The sequence below is a fragment of the Vombatus ursinus genome, unplaced genomic scaffold, assembly GCF_900497805.2.
Source record: "Vombatus ursinus unplaced genomic scaffold, bare-nosed wombat genome assembly UNPS02005286.1, whole genome shotgun sequence".
Taxonomy (NCBI): domain Eukaryota; kingdom Metazoa; phylum Chordata; class Mammalia; order Diprotodontia; family Vombatidae; genus Vombatus; species Vombatus ursinus.
In genome coordinates, this window is record NW_020945064.1 from 9,290,752 (window position 1) to 9,305,712 (window position 14,961).

The 14,961-nt window shown below is 37.3% G+C and overlaps 1 protein-coding gene across 2 annotated transcripts in view; it reads left to right on the plus strand.

Annotated features, from left to right (window-relative positions):
• ZCCHC14 (zinc finger CCHC-type containing 14) overlaps nt 1-14,961 on the plus strand; it is a 111,459-nt gene that overhangs the window by 87,595 nt on the left and 8,903 nt on the right. For both annotated transcript variants that reach the window (XM_027847598.1, XM_027847597.1), the window contains exons 4-10: nt 5,570-5,641; nt 9,459-9,568; nt 11,238-11,332; nt 11,416-11,470; nt 12,167-12,449; nt 13,504-13,595; nt 14,476-14,603. In XM_027847598.1, coding sequence (XP_027703399.1) covers nt 5,570-5,641; nt 9,459-9,568; nt 11,238-11,332; nt 11,416-11,470; nt 12,167-12,449; nt 13,504-13,595; nt 14,476-14,603 — 835 coding nt within the window. The remainder of the gene's footprint in view (nt 1-5,569; nt 5,642-9,458; nt 9,569-11,237; nt 11,333-11,415; nt 11,471-12,166; nt 12,450-13,503; nt 13,596-14,475; nt 14,604-14,961) is intronic.

Consider the following 14,961-nt stretch of genomic DNA (forward strand, 5'->3'; position numbering starts at 1 on the left):
TCTAGGTTCAAACTCTGCCTCTGATACTATTTTTGTGACTTTGTTGTGTAAGATTATTTCAGTAGTACTTAACTCAAAGCTGTTGTGAAGACCAAATGAAATAATGTATAGCAAGTTTTTTGCAAACCTTAATGAGCTTTTGGAAAAGGCAACTATTATTACACGAACTTTCAAATTCCATGTGATATTCAATCAATCAGTTAATAAACATTTATTAAGCATCATGTGCCAGGCACTGTGCTAAACACTGGGAGGTACAAAAAGAGGCAAAAGATAGTTCCTGTCCTCAAGGAGCTTATAATCTAATGGGACAGACAACTTGCAAACAAATATATGCAAAGCAAGCTTTTTACAGGATAAGTAAGAAATAATTAACTGAGGGAAGGCACTAGAATTAAGAGGGTTTGGGAAAGGATACAAGGTGAGATTTTAGTTAGGACTTAAAAGAAGCCAAGAAGATTGGTAGTCAGAACAGAGGAAAGAAGGCATTCCAGGAATGGTGGACAGCCGGAGAGAATTTCCAGAGCCAAGAGATGGAGTGTCTTATTGATGGAACAGCAAAGGGCCAGGATCACTGGATCAAAGCATATGTGTTGGGGAATAAGGTGTAAGAAGGCTGGAAAGGTAGGAACAGGCTAGGTTATGAAGGACTTTGAATGCCAAACAGAAAAATTTATATTTGTTCCTGGAGGTAATAGAAAACCACTGGAGTTTATTGAGTAGGGGGGAGGGAAATGGCGTAACTGGACCTGCATTTTAGGAAAATCATTTTGGTGGTTGAATGGAGGATGGATTGGAGTAGGGACATACATCAGTAGGCTCTTGTAATAAACAAGGCATGACGTGATGAGGGCTCGCACCAGAGAGGTGGCAATGTCAGAGGAGAGAAGAGAGCTTATTCAAAAGATGTTACAAAGGTGAGATCAACAGACCTTGGCAACAGCCTCTATATGGAGTGGGGGTGAGGGTAGGGTGAGAGATAGTGAGGAATCCAGGGTGACTCTGGGTTGTGAGCCTGAGGGACTGGAAGGATGCTGTTGTCCTCTACAAAAATATAGAAGGTGGGAGGGGCAGATAGTAAAGATAAATAAGTAAAGACAATAAGTTCTGTTTTGCACATACTGAGTTTAAGCTGTCTACTGGACCTCAAGATGTCTGAAAGGCAGCTGGAGATGCAAGATTTGGGGTCAGCAGAGAGACTAGGGCAGGATAGGTAGATTTGAATTAAATCCACCAGAACTGATGAGCACACCAAGTGAAGTCGCATAGAGGGGGAGGACAAGAAGGGCCCAGGAAGGAATCCTAAGGGACACCTTCAATTAGAGGATGTGATCTGGAGGAGGATCCAGCAAAGGAAACAGAGGAGAGTGGTGCCCTGAAAAGCTGGAGAGGAGAGAGTGTCAGGGAGGAGTCAGTGATTAGTACTGTCAAGGAGAATGAGGACTGAGAAAAGGCCGTTTGATTCAGCAGCTGAGAGATCATTAGTAACTTTGGAAAGAGCAGTTTTAAGTGGAATGACACGGTGGGGATTGTAAGGGGTTAAGAAGAGAAAGTGTGGGGGCACCTATTTTGGATAAACTTTTTGAGGAGTTTAGCTACAAAGGGCAAAAGACACATAAGACAATAGCACAAATGGAAGATCAAGTGAGGTTTTTGTTTTGTTTTGTTTTGTTTTTTTACAGAATAGGAGAGCCGTGAACAAGTTTGTAGGTTGTAGGGAATGAGCCAGTAGGCAGCTAGATTGAAAATAAGTGAAAGAGTGGGCATGACAAAGAAGTCTAGATGGAACAGGATCACTTGAACAAGTTAGAGTGGTTAGCTCTGGTGAGGAGTGAGGCCATTCCATCAGGTGAGATACAGGGTTGAAGAAGGAGAAGGTGGCAGAGGCATCTGAGTGGTAGGAGATGGAGAAGAGAGAAGAAGAGGGAGTTCCTGGTAAATGGCCTCAATTGTTTTTTGTTTTTCTGTAAGATACGAGGCAGCATTTTCAGTTGGCACATGGGGAGCCACAGGAAGCTTGAGGGGAGGGATAAAAAGGTCTTCTAGGTTCCTGTTGGATTTTTGGATGTCCCAGTGGCACCTCAAACTCGATATGCCAAAACTGAACTGATCAAGGGTGAACTCCCTCACCTAAATCTTCCCTGCCTTTAAGCTTGCCTATTTCTATAGATGATAGTACCATCTTTCCAGTCACCTTTGGAGTCATCTTTGATTCTTTTTTTCCCCTCTCCTCCCACATCCAATCAATGACAAATCTTGTCCATTTATTTATCATCTTTGTTATTGTAATATTCTCTTAAATGCTTTTCCTACCACCATTTTCTCCCCTCACTATTACATTATTTTTACATAGCTGCTAAGGAATTCTTCGCAATGAACAGATCTGATCAATTTATTCCCCTGCTCAAAAAAATAGCTCTCTTTTCATTCTTATTATCTCTTGATATTTTCCTCAAGTATTCCAGAGCTTAGTCTTTATTATTTTCAATAAAATGTATTTTTAACATCTACAAGTGGTATTACAAGGACAGCTAATAGAAAAAAACATTTTATCATACAATCTAAACATGGAAAGGCTCTTCACCAGAAAATTGGCTACCAGGTGAAGATAAAGGCAAGACATGAAAATAGTGTCATTATTCATCATTTCCTAGTTTTGACATCATCAGAATAAGAGAATGAGAAAAGTGTTTGAATGCTGAGACCAGCTGAAAGCAGCACAGAAGAAAACACAAGACTGACAGGCGAGAATAAATGAGAGCAAAGTGTATGACCAGATGGGGAAGGCTTTGATCATTGGGTTCATCGCCTGACGTGGGGTCAGCAAGTAGTCTTGAGCCAAACTTTTTAAAAACAAAATGGGCCCTTCTAGGTTAGCTAGTTCTGCTGGTCGGTGGCCCTTCCAGTTCAGTTCCTTTCTTTTGAGGAAAGAGAACTTTCATCTTTTTGCAGGGGTGGCCAAACAATTACTAGATTCCCTGTAGCAGTCACTGGTGCCCATGTAACTACTTTGAGGCCACTTGAGAGGTCAACCACAATAAGCTGACATACGGACTGCAGTGGTGTAGTAAAAAGAGCACTTACCTTAGTATCAAGATGTGGGTTCTCATCCTGGCCTTGGCCAAGTTGCTCAGTTTCTGCATCTCTGAAGTGATGAGTGTTTGGTTGGATTCAATACCTTTTACCTCCAGCATTCTGTGATTCTCTGTCTTCTACTTTCACTTCAACTATCTCTTTCACCTAGCTTTTGATATCACAGAGTGGCCCACTAAGCTGAAGACAGATAGCCATGAAAGGCTGTCACTAGGCCAGATATCAGGGGGTCCATCCCCCTCTAATCCTGATATGGTCATCAAAAGCTCCTAGGATGGATTTGAGTAGTTTGGAATGGTTAATATGGCTGGATTCAAACCAAGAGGAGGGCATTGTTTGCCAAAACTGGTTTTGTGGTTTCCATGAATTGAAATTCTAGAAACTAAAATAACAACTGTGTCTTGCAATGAGAAGAAAAATAAATCCCAGACAATTTAGACTAGTCTAACTTGTTTATTTGAAACTACATAGTTGTTGGTGAAGGCAAATAGCCGTCTACCTAAACACAAGATATCTATGCTGTTCTTTATTATTTGGAAATTGGATTTTGTGCTATAATTTTTTTAGTATGTTCTCATGTGGTATTAACATGTGAGGACAGGAGGACACTAAATTAGAAATTGCTTAGGTTTTTGTCATGGTGTAAGTATTATTGGAATAGCAGACTTAAGTTTTTAAATGTACATTTTTTAAAAAAAAATACTATTATCAGTGCTTTTGGCAGAACATTTTAAGGATTGGAAAGATTTTCCATATACATCCATAGTTATCATTGGTAATTTATATGGGAAATGTTGTGCTTTCTCTGCCCCCCGCCAACAACTCTTGCTTTGCTGCTGGTATAATTTTAAATATTTCAGACCAAAAAACAAAAAACTTAGGTTTGATGTTATCAAATTAGCATAAATATAATTTGGGTGGGAAGAATACATTTTAAGACAGGGCTAGAAATTAGCCTAACACTGTCATCAGTACTATCTTTTGTAGCTTCTGGTGTAATAAAATTATATGACAAACTACACATTAATGAGGAGCCATGGAGTAAAATGTGTCTGGTATTTTACATAGTAGCAAAGAAGGGAGAATGAACTTAGGATAAGAATACATTTAAAATAGAAAATTCTGTGTTTATTCCTAGTTGGCTAAAACATGGAATAATTCTTTATGAGGATAATGCCCCTTATAAGATTTGCTATACTGCTATAATAGGGTATAAAATCTGCAAATCATTAACTTAACAATGACTGTATCTAAAGATATAGTAGAAGTGAAAATGACTGAAAGTTTTGCTAAGTTTGAACAAGTTGCTGGTACCTATCATTTGTGAGGCAGTTTTCAGAAAAGGATCTCAAATTCTTCAAAAATTGCAATGAAATTATAAATCTACTCCTACCTTCAGGATCAAATATAAAGTTCTCTTTTTGGCTTAATACCATTCATAACCTGTCCTCACTCCACCCCCTGCCTTTCTAGTCTTCTTATACTTTACTTCCTTTACATGCAGTGAGATACAGTAACACTGGTCTCCTAGCTATTCCTGCCAAACAACACCATCTCTCCTGACTCTCCCTGCATTTTCACTGGCCAAACCCATGCCTGGAACTCTGTTCCTCCTCATCTCTCTCTCCTGGCTTCACTACTTCCTTCAGATCTCAACTAAGATCCCACCTTCTGTAACAAGCCTTTTCCAGTTCTCCTAAATGCTAGTTACTTCCCTCTAAGATTATCTCCAATTTATCCTGTTTGTAAGTAGTTTCCATCTTGTTTCATAAGGACTGTGAGCATGTTGAGAGTTGCTGCTGTTGTTTGGTTAATTAGTTGTGTCTGACTCTGACTCCATTTGGGGTTATCTGGGCAAAGATACTAGAGTGATTTGCCATTTCCTTCTCGAGCTCATTTTACAGATGAGGAAACTGAGGCAAACAGGGATTAAGTGACTTGCCCAGGGTCACAGAGCTAGCAAATGTCTGAGGCCAGATTTTAACTCAGGGCCCTCCTGACTCCAGGGCTGGCACTCTATCCACTATGCTACCTAGCTGCTCTCTTTGAAAGTAAAGACTGGGTTTTTTTGCCTTTATTTGTATCCTCCAGTGCTTTTGCACTGTGCCTGGCACATAGAAGGCACTTAATAAGTGTATCTCCACTTGACTTTTGTTTATACCTATTGCATTATATATACCCAACCATCTAAGTTTCACTATTATGACACTATTATGTATGTATAGAAATTGTTGGAATTGACAATAACTATGAAAATACTAAGGAGCAAAGTTTAGGCTCAAAACTTGAGTAATATGGTACTTTTGAACTAAAGTACAAAGACTAGCTTTTATAAATTTATTTTGATGTTTTAATGCTTTTATAAAACAAAGATGTGTCATCTAATTAGTGTATGGTGTGTAATAGACTTAATACATGCTACACCCTGTGCTAGCTAATTTATGGCTATGTAATTAAATATGTTTGGGTTTTTTAGGTCTTGTGGTCTGATTCTTCAATAACATCACTAACCAAATCTTCCATTGAAGTGACTGAATTTATTTCCAAGGTAAGGTGACTCCAGAAAGGTTCTCTTCATTTGTTTTCATGGGTTTTTTAAGCATTATCCTTCCAAGATTGGTATATTTTTAGTGGAAGGAATTTTGTCCCCAAGAAATGAAAGAATAAAATCAAAATACTACTCCAAAAGGGATATGTAGCATTAATGTGTAGCATGAATGTTATAGCTATGTATTACCTTGCTTCAGTATTGTGTATTAAGGAAAAAATTTAAAGGTAAGTGTCAGTAATGGCTGTGCTGCAGCTGCCATGTAGCATTTCAGTCCATCTTTGTAGTGCCTATTTTATGGAATAAATATAATGACAAAAAATAAATAGAAATTAATCCTATTTCCTAAATGATTTTAATACAGGAGTAGAAATTAGGCTTCTGGTCATCACAGACACTCTTTTTCAACCCCACAGACAAGTCTACACATGGATATCCTCAAATGGTCAATATCAGAATCAGATTGATTGTATACTTTGCAGCCAAAGAGTGGAGAAGCTCTATATAATCAGTTAAAACAACACATGAGCTTCTTATTGCAAAATTCAGACTTAAATTGAAGATCATAGGGAAAATCATCATACTATATAGGTATGACCTAAAAAACATCCCTTAAGAATATGAAGTAGAGGTGATAAATAGATTTATGGGATTAGATATGGTAGATAGAATTCCTGAAGAACTATGGACAGAGGTTCACAGTATTATATAGGAGGCAACAACAAAAACATCCCAAAGAAAAAGAGAGCAGGAAAGTAAAATGGCTGTCTGATGAGGCATTCCAAATAGCTGAGGAAATAAGGAAAGGGAAAGGAGAAAGGGAAAGATATGCATAACTGAATACAAAATTCCAGAGAAGAGCAAGGAGAGATAAGAAGGTTTTCTTAAATGAGCAGTGCAAAGAAACAGTGTAATAAAATGAGAAACATAAGAAATCTCTTCAAGAAAATTATAGCTATGGGGGCAGCTAGGTGGCGCAGTGGATAGAGCACCTGCCCTGAAGTCAGGAGGACCTGAGTTCAAATGTGGCTTCAAACACATAACACTCACTCGCTGTGTGACTCTGGGCAAGTGACTTAACCCCAGTTGCCTCACCAAAAAAACAAATAAGTAAACATATAACATCTCTTAAGAAAAAGAAAATTATAGATATGGAAGAAAAGTTTCGTGCAAAAATGAGCATGATAAAATACCAAAATGGTAGGGATTTAACAGAAGCAGAAGAGATTAATGAGAGATGGCAAGAATGTACAAAAGAACTATAATACAAGAAGGATCTTAACATTACTAGTAACCACGATGGTGTGGTTAATGATCTAGAGCCATACATCCTGGAGAATGAAATCAAGAGGGCCTTAGAAGCTTTGCTGACAGAAAGGCTAGTAGAGGTGATGGGATTCCAGCTAAGCTATTTAAAATCCTAAAAGATGATGCTGCTAGTGCTGCACTCAATATGCCAGCAAATATGGAAAACACAACAGTGGCCACTAGATTGGAAAAGATCAGGTTATATCGCAGTCCTAAAGAAGGGCAATGCCGAGGAATGTTCAAATCACCAAACAATTGCACTCATTTCACATGCCAGCAAGGTTATGCTCAAGATTCTGCAAGCTAAACTTCAGCAATATGTGAACGGGTAATTACCCAAAAAAGCAGGATGGTTTTCAGAGAGGTAAAGGAACTCAAGACCAAATTGCTAGCATTTGCTGGATTATGGAGAAAACCAGGGAGTTCCAGAAAAACACCTACTTTGGCTTCATTAACTACACTAAAGTCTTTAATTGTGGTGGATTGCAACAAAATGTGGTAAGTCTTCAAAGAGATGGAAGTAACAAAACATCTTACTTGTCTCCTAAGGAACCTTTGTGTGGGCCAAGAAGCAAACAGAGCCAAACATGGAACAACTGACGGGTTTAAGACTGGAAAAGGAGCATGACGAGGCTGCATGTTGTCACCTTATTTATTTAACTTATACACAGAGTACACCATGCAGAATGCCAGGCTGGATGAATCAAGAGCCAGAATTGAGGCTGCCCGGAGAAATAGCAACAATCTCAAATATGTAGACAATACCACTCTCTCTGATGGCAGAAAGTGAAGAAGAATTAAGAAGCCTCTTGATGAGGGTGAAAGAGGAGAGTGTAAAAGGTGGCTTGGAAGTTCAACATCAAATAAAACTAAGATTTTGGCAACTGGTTCTATCACTTTCTGGCAAATAGAAGGAAAAGAAATGGAAGTAGTGTCAGATTTTATATTCTTGGGCTCAAAGATCACTGCAGATGGTGACTGTGGCCATGAAATTAAAAGATGTTTGCTCCTTGGAAGGAAAGCTATGGCAAACCTGGACAGCATACTAAAAAACAGAGACATCACCTTGCTGAAAAAGATCTGTATAGTTAAAGTTATGATTTTTCCAGTAGCAGTATATGGCTGTGAGATCTGGACTATAAGGAAAGCTGAGCAGTGCAGAATCGACACTTTTAATTGTGGTGCTGGAGAAGACTTTTGAGAATCCCTTGAACAGCAAGGAGATCAAATCAGTCAATACTTAAAGAAATTAATTCAGGCTATTCACTGGAAGGTAAAATACTGGAACTGAAGCTTAAGTACTTTGGCCACTTTGTCTTTGAGAAGACAGGACTCATTGGAAAAGACCTTGATGCTGGGAAAGATTGAAGGCAAAAGGAAAAGGGGTGAAGGAAAGGAAAAGGAAAAGGCAGAGGATGGAATGGATAGATAGTGTCATGGAAATAGTGACCATGAGCTTGGACAGACTTTGAGAGATAGTGGAGGATAGAAGGGCCTGGGAGCCACGGAGAGTCAGACATGATTGAACCACTGAACAACAAGAAATTAACCTAAAGAACACTGTCATCAGTACTATCTTTGTAGCCTCTGGCATAATAAAATTACATGACAAACTACACACTAATGAAGTATATGCAAATGGAATCAGGAATGATAACCTGCAGAGGAAAAGAAATTCTTATAAAATGTTGAAAAATTGAGGCAGGAATGGTAATGATTGTGGCCTGCCTATTATTATTAAGATGAGTGCTGGGTGTTGTATCTGTTAACAATTTGGTTTTGTTCTCCATTTTTTACCCCTTCTTTCTTTTTTTCTTTTTCTTTTTTTTTTTTTTTTGAAGGCAATCGGGATTGAGTGACTTGCCTAGGTTCACACACTTATTAAGTGTCCGAGGCCAGATTTGAACTTAGGTCTTCCTGACTCCAGGGCCAGTGCTGTATCCACCATGTCACCTAGCTGTCCCTTACTTCTTGTCTCTAACAATCTTTTTTTCTTTTTTTCTCTCCTTGGTGCTCTATACCTCAACAGTCTCCACAGACATATTGACTTCACAATTGTAAAATTTTGCATTTCCTTTGACTCAGTGTTTACAATGCCTAATAGATCTATGGGCTATAGTATTACAATTTACTATACTAGGTATCACCACCTAAAACATTCTTGAATATTTCCTTCATTTGGGGGATTCAGTTCATGTTAAATGAATTTGTTCCATATTTTATTACATCATTCCCTGTATATCAAATTCACTTCAATTCAAACATTTATTAAACACCTACGATATGCAAGGCAATGGAACACAAAATATATGACAATTCCTACCCTTATGGAACTTAACTGTACATTCATCTGGGTAGGTAATACATATTAAAGAAAAATAAATAAAAGATCATTATTAAAGGATGCCCATATGGTTTTTATCCTTTGACCTAAACTTTATTTTGAGTATTTTATGTGTTTCCCATATTTCTTATTATGTTTTTTGCTGTTTGGGGTTTTTTTTCCCAGTTATCTCAGCTATACCCTGAAGAAAACTTGGAGAAATTCATTCCTTGCCTATCTGGTCCAGATTCATTTTACCTGGAGAGAAACCACATGGACCTGGAATCGGACCTTAGGTAAAAATTCTAGAAAGGTGCTCATACTTTCTGAGAGAGTATGCTATTCTGGAACCATAAATAAGCCTAGAGGTTGGAGGTACAGCTTTTACAAGGACCAATGAAGACTGCTGGCCTGAATCACTGTGTAGAAATCTTCCTATTGTGGTCCATACACATCTTGGGTGGCCAAAACCTGGAATAATTCTTTTGATTTACATCTGAGATGACAACTTTGAGCCCATAAACTCCTTTTTAAGGGTTTTCAAAATCATATTTTCTATAATAAGAGAGCAGAACAGGTGAAAGCTGGTTTTTGAGAGTGTAAATAATAAGATTTCAGAGTCTTAACAGTAATGTTAACTATACCTTTCAATAGTTAGCAATTGAGACTGATTCAAGATAGAAGTTATTAGTTATCTAAAATCAAAAACATTTACCCATACTATTATTTTTCCTAATTAAATTATAACTAGAGAAAACCATACTTGTTATGTGCAGAATAAACATAAAGATAACAAGGTGAAATTAAATACAAAGGTATTTTAGGAGGGAAAGCACTAGCATATGGGGGGAAGCGGTTTTAGCAAAGGCTTCATATATAAGGTGATACTTTTGCTTTGTCTTTAAGGAATCTATGAGGTGGAGTTGAGAAAGGAAGAAATTCCAATTATGGAGGCCAACCATGTATGAGGAACAGAGGAGACCGCTTTCATAGCCTCATAGAGTTTAGGACCAGGAATAATGTACAATGTGGATGGAAAGATATGTTGGAGCAAGGCTATGAAGGACTTAAAAAGCAAAGAAGTTTGTTTTATCTTGGAGACGAGGGAACTGCTGGAATTGATTGAATAAGGAAGTCTAATTTGTTCTTGAGGACAGTCACTCTGGTAGCAGTGCATAAGATTCACTGGAGTTGAGAGAGACTCAAGTCAGGGAGACTAACTAGGAGCCTATTACCTAATCTAGGCAATAAATGATGAGGGCCTCAACCACTGTGTGGGCTCTGAGTATGGAGAAGAGGTCAGATGTGACAAATGTTGTGAAGATGGAAAAGCCAAGATCTGGCAAGTGTTTACTGGTAGAATGATGCTGCCTTTGACAGAAATTGGAAAATATTGGAAAAAACTAGATTTGGAGGTGGAGATGCCTCTGGGATATCTAGTTTGAAGTGTCCGATGCACAACTGAGCTCAGGTGAAAGACTAAGCGTAGATACATAAATCTGTGAGTCATTTACATAGAGGTGATAATTAAATCTGTGGAAGCTGATGACATAACTAAGAGAATAAAGTGAGAGGGAGGGCCCAGGTCTTGATGAAGACAAAGAATGGGTTTAAGAGGAGTAAGTGATCGGAAAACATGGAATGTTAGGAGGTTATGTTCAAATAAAAGATCTTCAGTTTTTAATTAAGGAAGTTACTTTTGAGTAAGGTGACAGTAATCCCATTGACAGTCCCCCAAGCTGAGGTGGGATAAAAGGAGACAGAGGAATTAAGAATTTAGGGTATTTGAGGGAGGTCAGTATGGATGTTGAAATTCCTAAGAAGAGAATAGTGATCAAAGTGCTGAAATCCTTGAGAAAGAAGGGATGACTTGGGGGACAAGATGCCAGATTCACTATGATCTCCCATTTGAAAAAGTGATTAATAGTTGATTTTCAATGATAATTAGATGTTTGGTTTTTTTAGGTATTTGGCCTCATTACCTTCTCACATATTGAAAAATGACCATGTTAAGAAATTTTTCAGCACTTCAACTCCTACTCAACAGCTTCAAAGTCCAAGTGAGTTTTTTTTTTTTATGACAGTTTGAACTTACCAGAATAATGGTTACACATAATTGATATAACTTTTGATTTTTCATTAGGTCCTGGCACCCCTTCCCTTTCCAAAGTAGGTACTATGATGGGAGCATCTGGAAGGTGAGAAATTCATCTGTTAAAAATTTTCAGATAAGAAATTACAAAAAGTATCCTCTTCCTTGTGAGCCAGTATTTATCATGTGCAACTTTGAATTTAGGTAGACCGAACTATAGAGTTGAAGTTCTATAATTGACCTGATTTTAATATTTAGAAAAGATATGATTAGAGGCCTTTCTCAGCATAACAGTGAGATAACTGTTACTTTTGGGTAATGCTACTCTAGGAAAGTCAGATTTTTCTCAGTGTATACTGGAGGTTAAACTGGTGAAAGGAAAAAAAGCTATAGTTTCATTAGAAACTGAACAGTAAAGACTCACTAGTGACTTTGAACTGATGATTATCAGGTTCTGAGCATAGAAATAATAAGAGGAAATAAAAATTCATTCTATGTTTAAAAATACTTCACAATTTAGCACTGACATTGTTATGTTAGAGATGTAATTTGTGTTAGCCTAATGGGAGGAAAATTAGACTGCTGCAACAATTTTTGAGTTCCTGCTTTTATGGTTAATCGCTTTAAACCTAGTGATGATTTAATTCCTTTACATTTAAGTCTTGAATTTAGAGTCATGTTCATGGTGTTTATATCAAAAATAGCAATTTTTAATTTATATTGCATATAATTTTAATGGAGACACAGAATGGTTGTCTGTCACAACAAGCTAGTGCTAAATAAATAAAAATTTTATTTTCAGACCTGTGTGTGGAGTAGCTGGCATTCAGTCTTCTCAGAACAGTACTCAGCATCACATACAGCACTCTGCCAGTGCAGCTGTCGCACTGCCCCACTGCTCTCATTCAGGGAGTACTGGCTCATCATTGACCTACCGCACCCAGATGGACACCTCTTCCCCCATATTAATGTCTTCCAGTCTTCAAACCCCTCAGACCCAGGAACAAAATGGGATTTTAGACTGGCTCAGGAAATTGCGTTTGCACAAATACTATCCTGTTTTCAAACAACTCACAATGGAGAAGGTAGAGTTATAAGTGATCCAGCATTTTTATTTTTTTCAAAATTTTTTTCTTAACCTGTATGCCGAGGAGCAAGTTTCATTTCTGAAAGAAATTCTGAAATAATATTGCTCTGGTATCATATAATTAGAAAATAAATTAAATCTATTCCAATTATGTGAACTGTTAGTGCCCCCTACTGGCTAAAGTGATGTGGTGATTTTAAAGCTTTGTTTTCTTTCCCCCACATGTTCTATTTGAACTTAGAAATTGTTTGGGGGAAGTTAATTAAGTCTAATTAATTAAACAGTTTATTCTGTGTTTGGTTTTCACATCCTTGAAAAGGAAAACAAAGTTAAACTATTTTAATTATGCCTCTTTGAAACTTAATTTAAATTCTTAAGTTGGAAATGCTAAGTAAAGTGCATCCTAAAGATTTGGGTGTCATTTTTTTTTTTAATATTTGGTGTATAGCATGCAAAATCATTCCTATTGGATGGCATCTATTTGCTTGGGACAGATGCCACCTTATAAGTAGGGACCTGCATCTCTTAAAAACTTTTTATCATTTTATCATTTATCATTTTGGAGCTTATTTATCAAGGCGTTCCTTCTTACAAACCCTCTCCATGTGGGACAGAAAATACAAAAGCTGGTAGGTAGGTAGTTTTTAAGTTAGTTATAATTTAGGAGCAATAAATTGAAAGTATATTGTTAAGGATTTTTTGGAGGGGGAGGGGGTGAAATGAGATAAAGAAACCAGTTGCTTAGTTTTACTTTTGAAAGTGAAGATTAAGCAATCCCTTCAGGTGCATGTGGCAGTGTGTCTCTACTCACTGACCTTTTTATGAATCCTCTTAACGAGGGGCCCTTTTCAAATTCTCAGCCCCTCCCAAGGTTAGAGGCTCTCTCCTGGAAACTTCAGAGCTAGTGATTTAGCACACCTTTCTTCTTGGTGCTTGGTCATCTTAATTGTCCAGCATCGTTGGGATGGCATAAAGTGATTAAATTCACCATCATGTTTTTTTAGAATCCACATCTGATTCATAATAACTGTTTACCTTACTTCTCTTGTAAGTTTTTGAGCCTGACTGAGGAAGATCTGAATAAATTTGAATCTCTGACAATGGGCGCAAAGAAGAAGCTTAAGACTCAGCTGGAGCTAGAAAAGTAAGCATGAAAGTAATTCTTAATTTACAGTACAATCTGTATGATTGACTTTTTTTTTTCTCTTCAAAATGCTGAACAGAATAAAGGCTTTATTTGCTTTTATCTTTCAGTTAATGTTTTGACTTACTTTGTTGGTGCTTGCTATTTGTCCATTAAAAACACATGGATAGTGATTAAATCAGTTTTTATAAAATGCTGTGAGTTTATCTAGTTTAGATACTCATTAATGGTGAATTTGGAAAGAATCAAAAGGATTGATTTAATCTTTGTCCTTGCTACCCGTCTGACATCTTCTTATGAACTATGCAACGATTTAACAAGTTTTGTTGTCTTTCTTTTTTATCCTTTGTTATAAAGAATGCCTCTTTGAGAAGGAGAGGAAAGGTGGATATATTTGGAAATGAAAGTCATGTAAAAAAATATATCAATAAAAACTCAATATTTTATGAAGAAATATTGTCAAAAATAGAATTTCATAGTTTTTATCATGATAACCCTGCAAGATAAGATAGTAAAAGTGGTATTATCTGTAATTTACAAATGAGGAGACTAAAGCTCAGAAAGGTTGTGACTTGCCTAGTAAATAGCTAGTAAGTAACAGATCTGGAATCAGGCTTTTGACCTCGCTATGAGAGGCTCCACATACACTGGAAAGACCACTTTCTGGCAGAGTGCTAACATGGGCCAGTGGGGGAAGGATTATAGATTTAGAACTGGAAGGAACCTGAGGGGTCCTCTAGGCCAAACTCTTTATGCGGGTACGATAGCCTCCATTGTGTTTTAACTATACTACAGTGTCCCTCAAGCAAAGTTTGGGGATTGCTTGAGCTTCTTAAGTGACTAGTAAGTGACTAGTGATTACATGCTTCTGTCTTTCTAGGGAAAAGTCAGAAAAACGGTGCCTGAATCCCTCAACACCATCTTCAGTTACCAATAGTGGTGTAGCCAGAGTTCCTCCTACTAGCCATGTAGGTCCCATACAAACCATCCGTGGAAACCATGCTGCAGGTAAATGTTACAAGTGGGAATTTTGTTTCTACTTTTTAAAATAAAGTATTTTTATTTAATCATTTTTTTAATGATTATCAAAAAAAAAGTCAACTGAGAACTCCATTGAAATGACTAGCTACCATGTACTTAAATTTTGGGGGATTTTATGTTACTCATCTCTTTATGGACTTATATATTATTAGGATACCTAATAAAATTACAAATAAAAGGAATACCTACTCTGTAATTTTGTTACTTTTTTATCATTCCTGAAGGGAAAATTGGAGGGGGCTAATAAAAGGGCAGGACTGCCTGAGGTTGTTTGGACAGAACACCTAAATACAAGGATGCAGTGAGTGATAAAAAGGGAGAATGA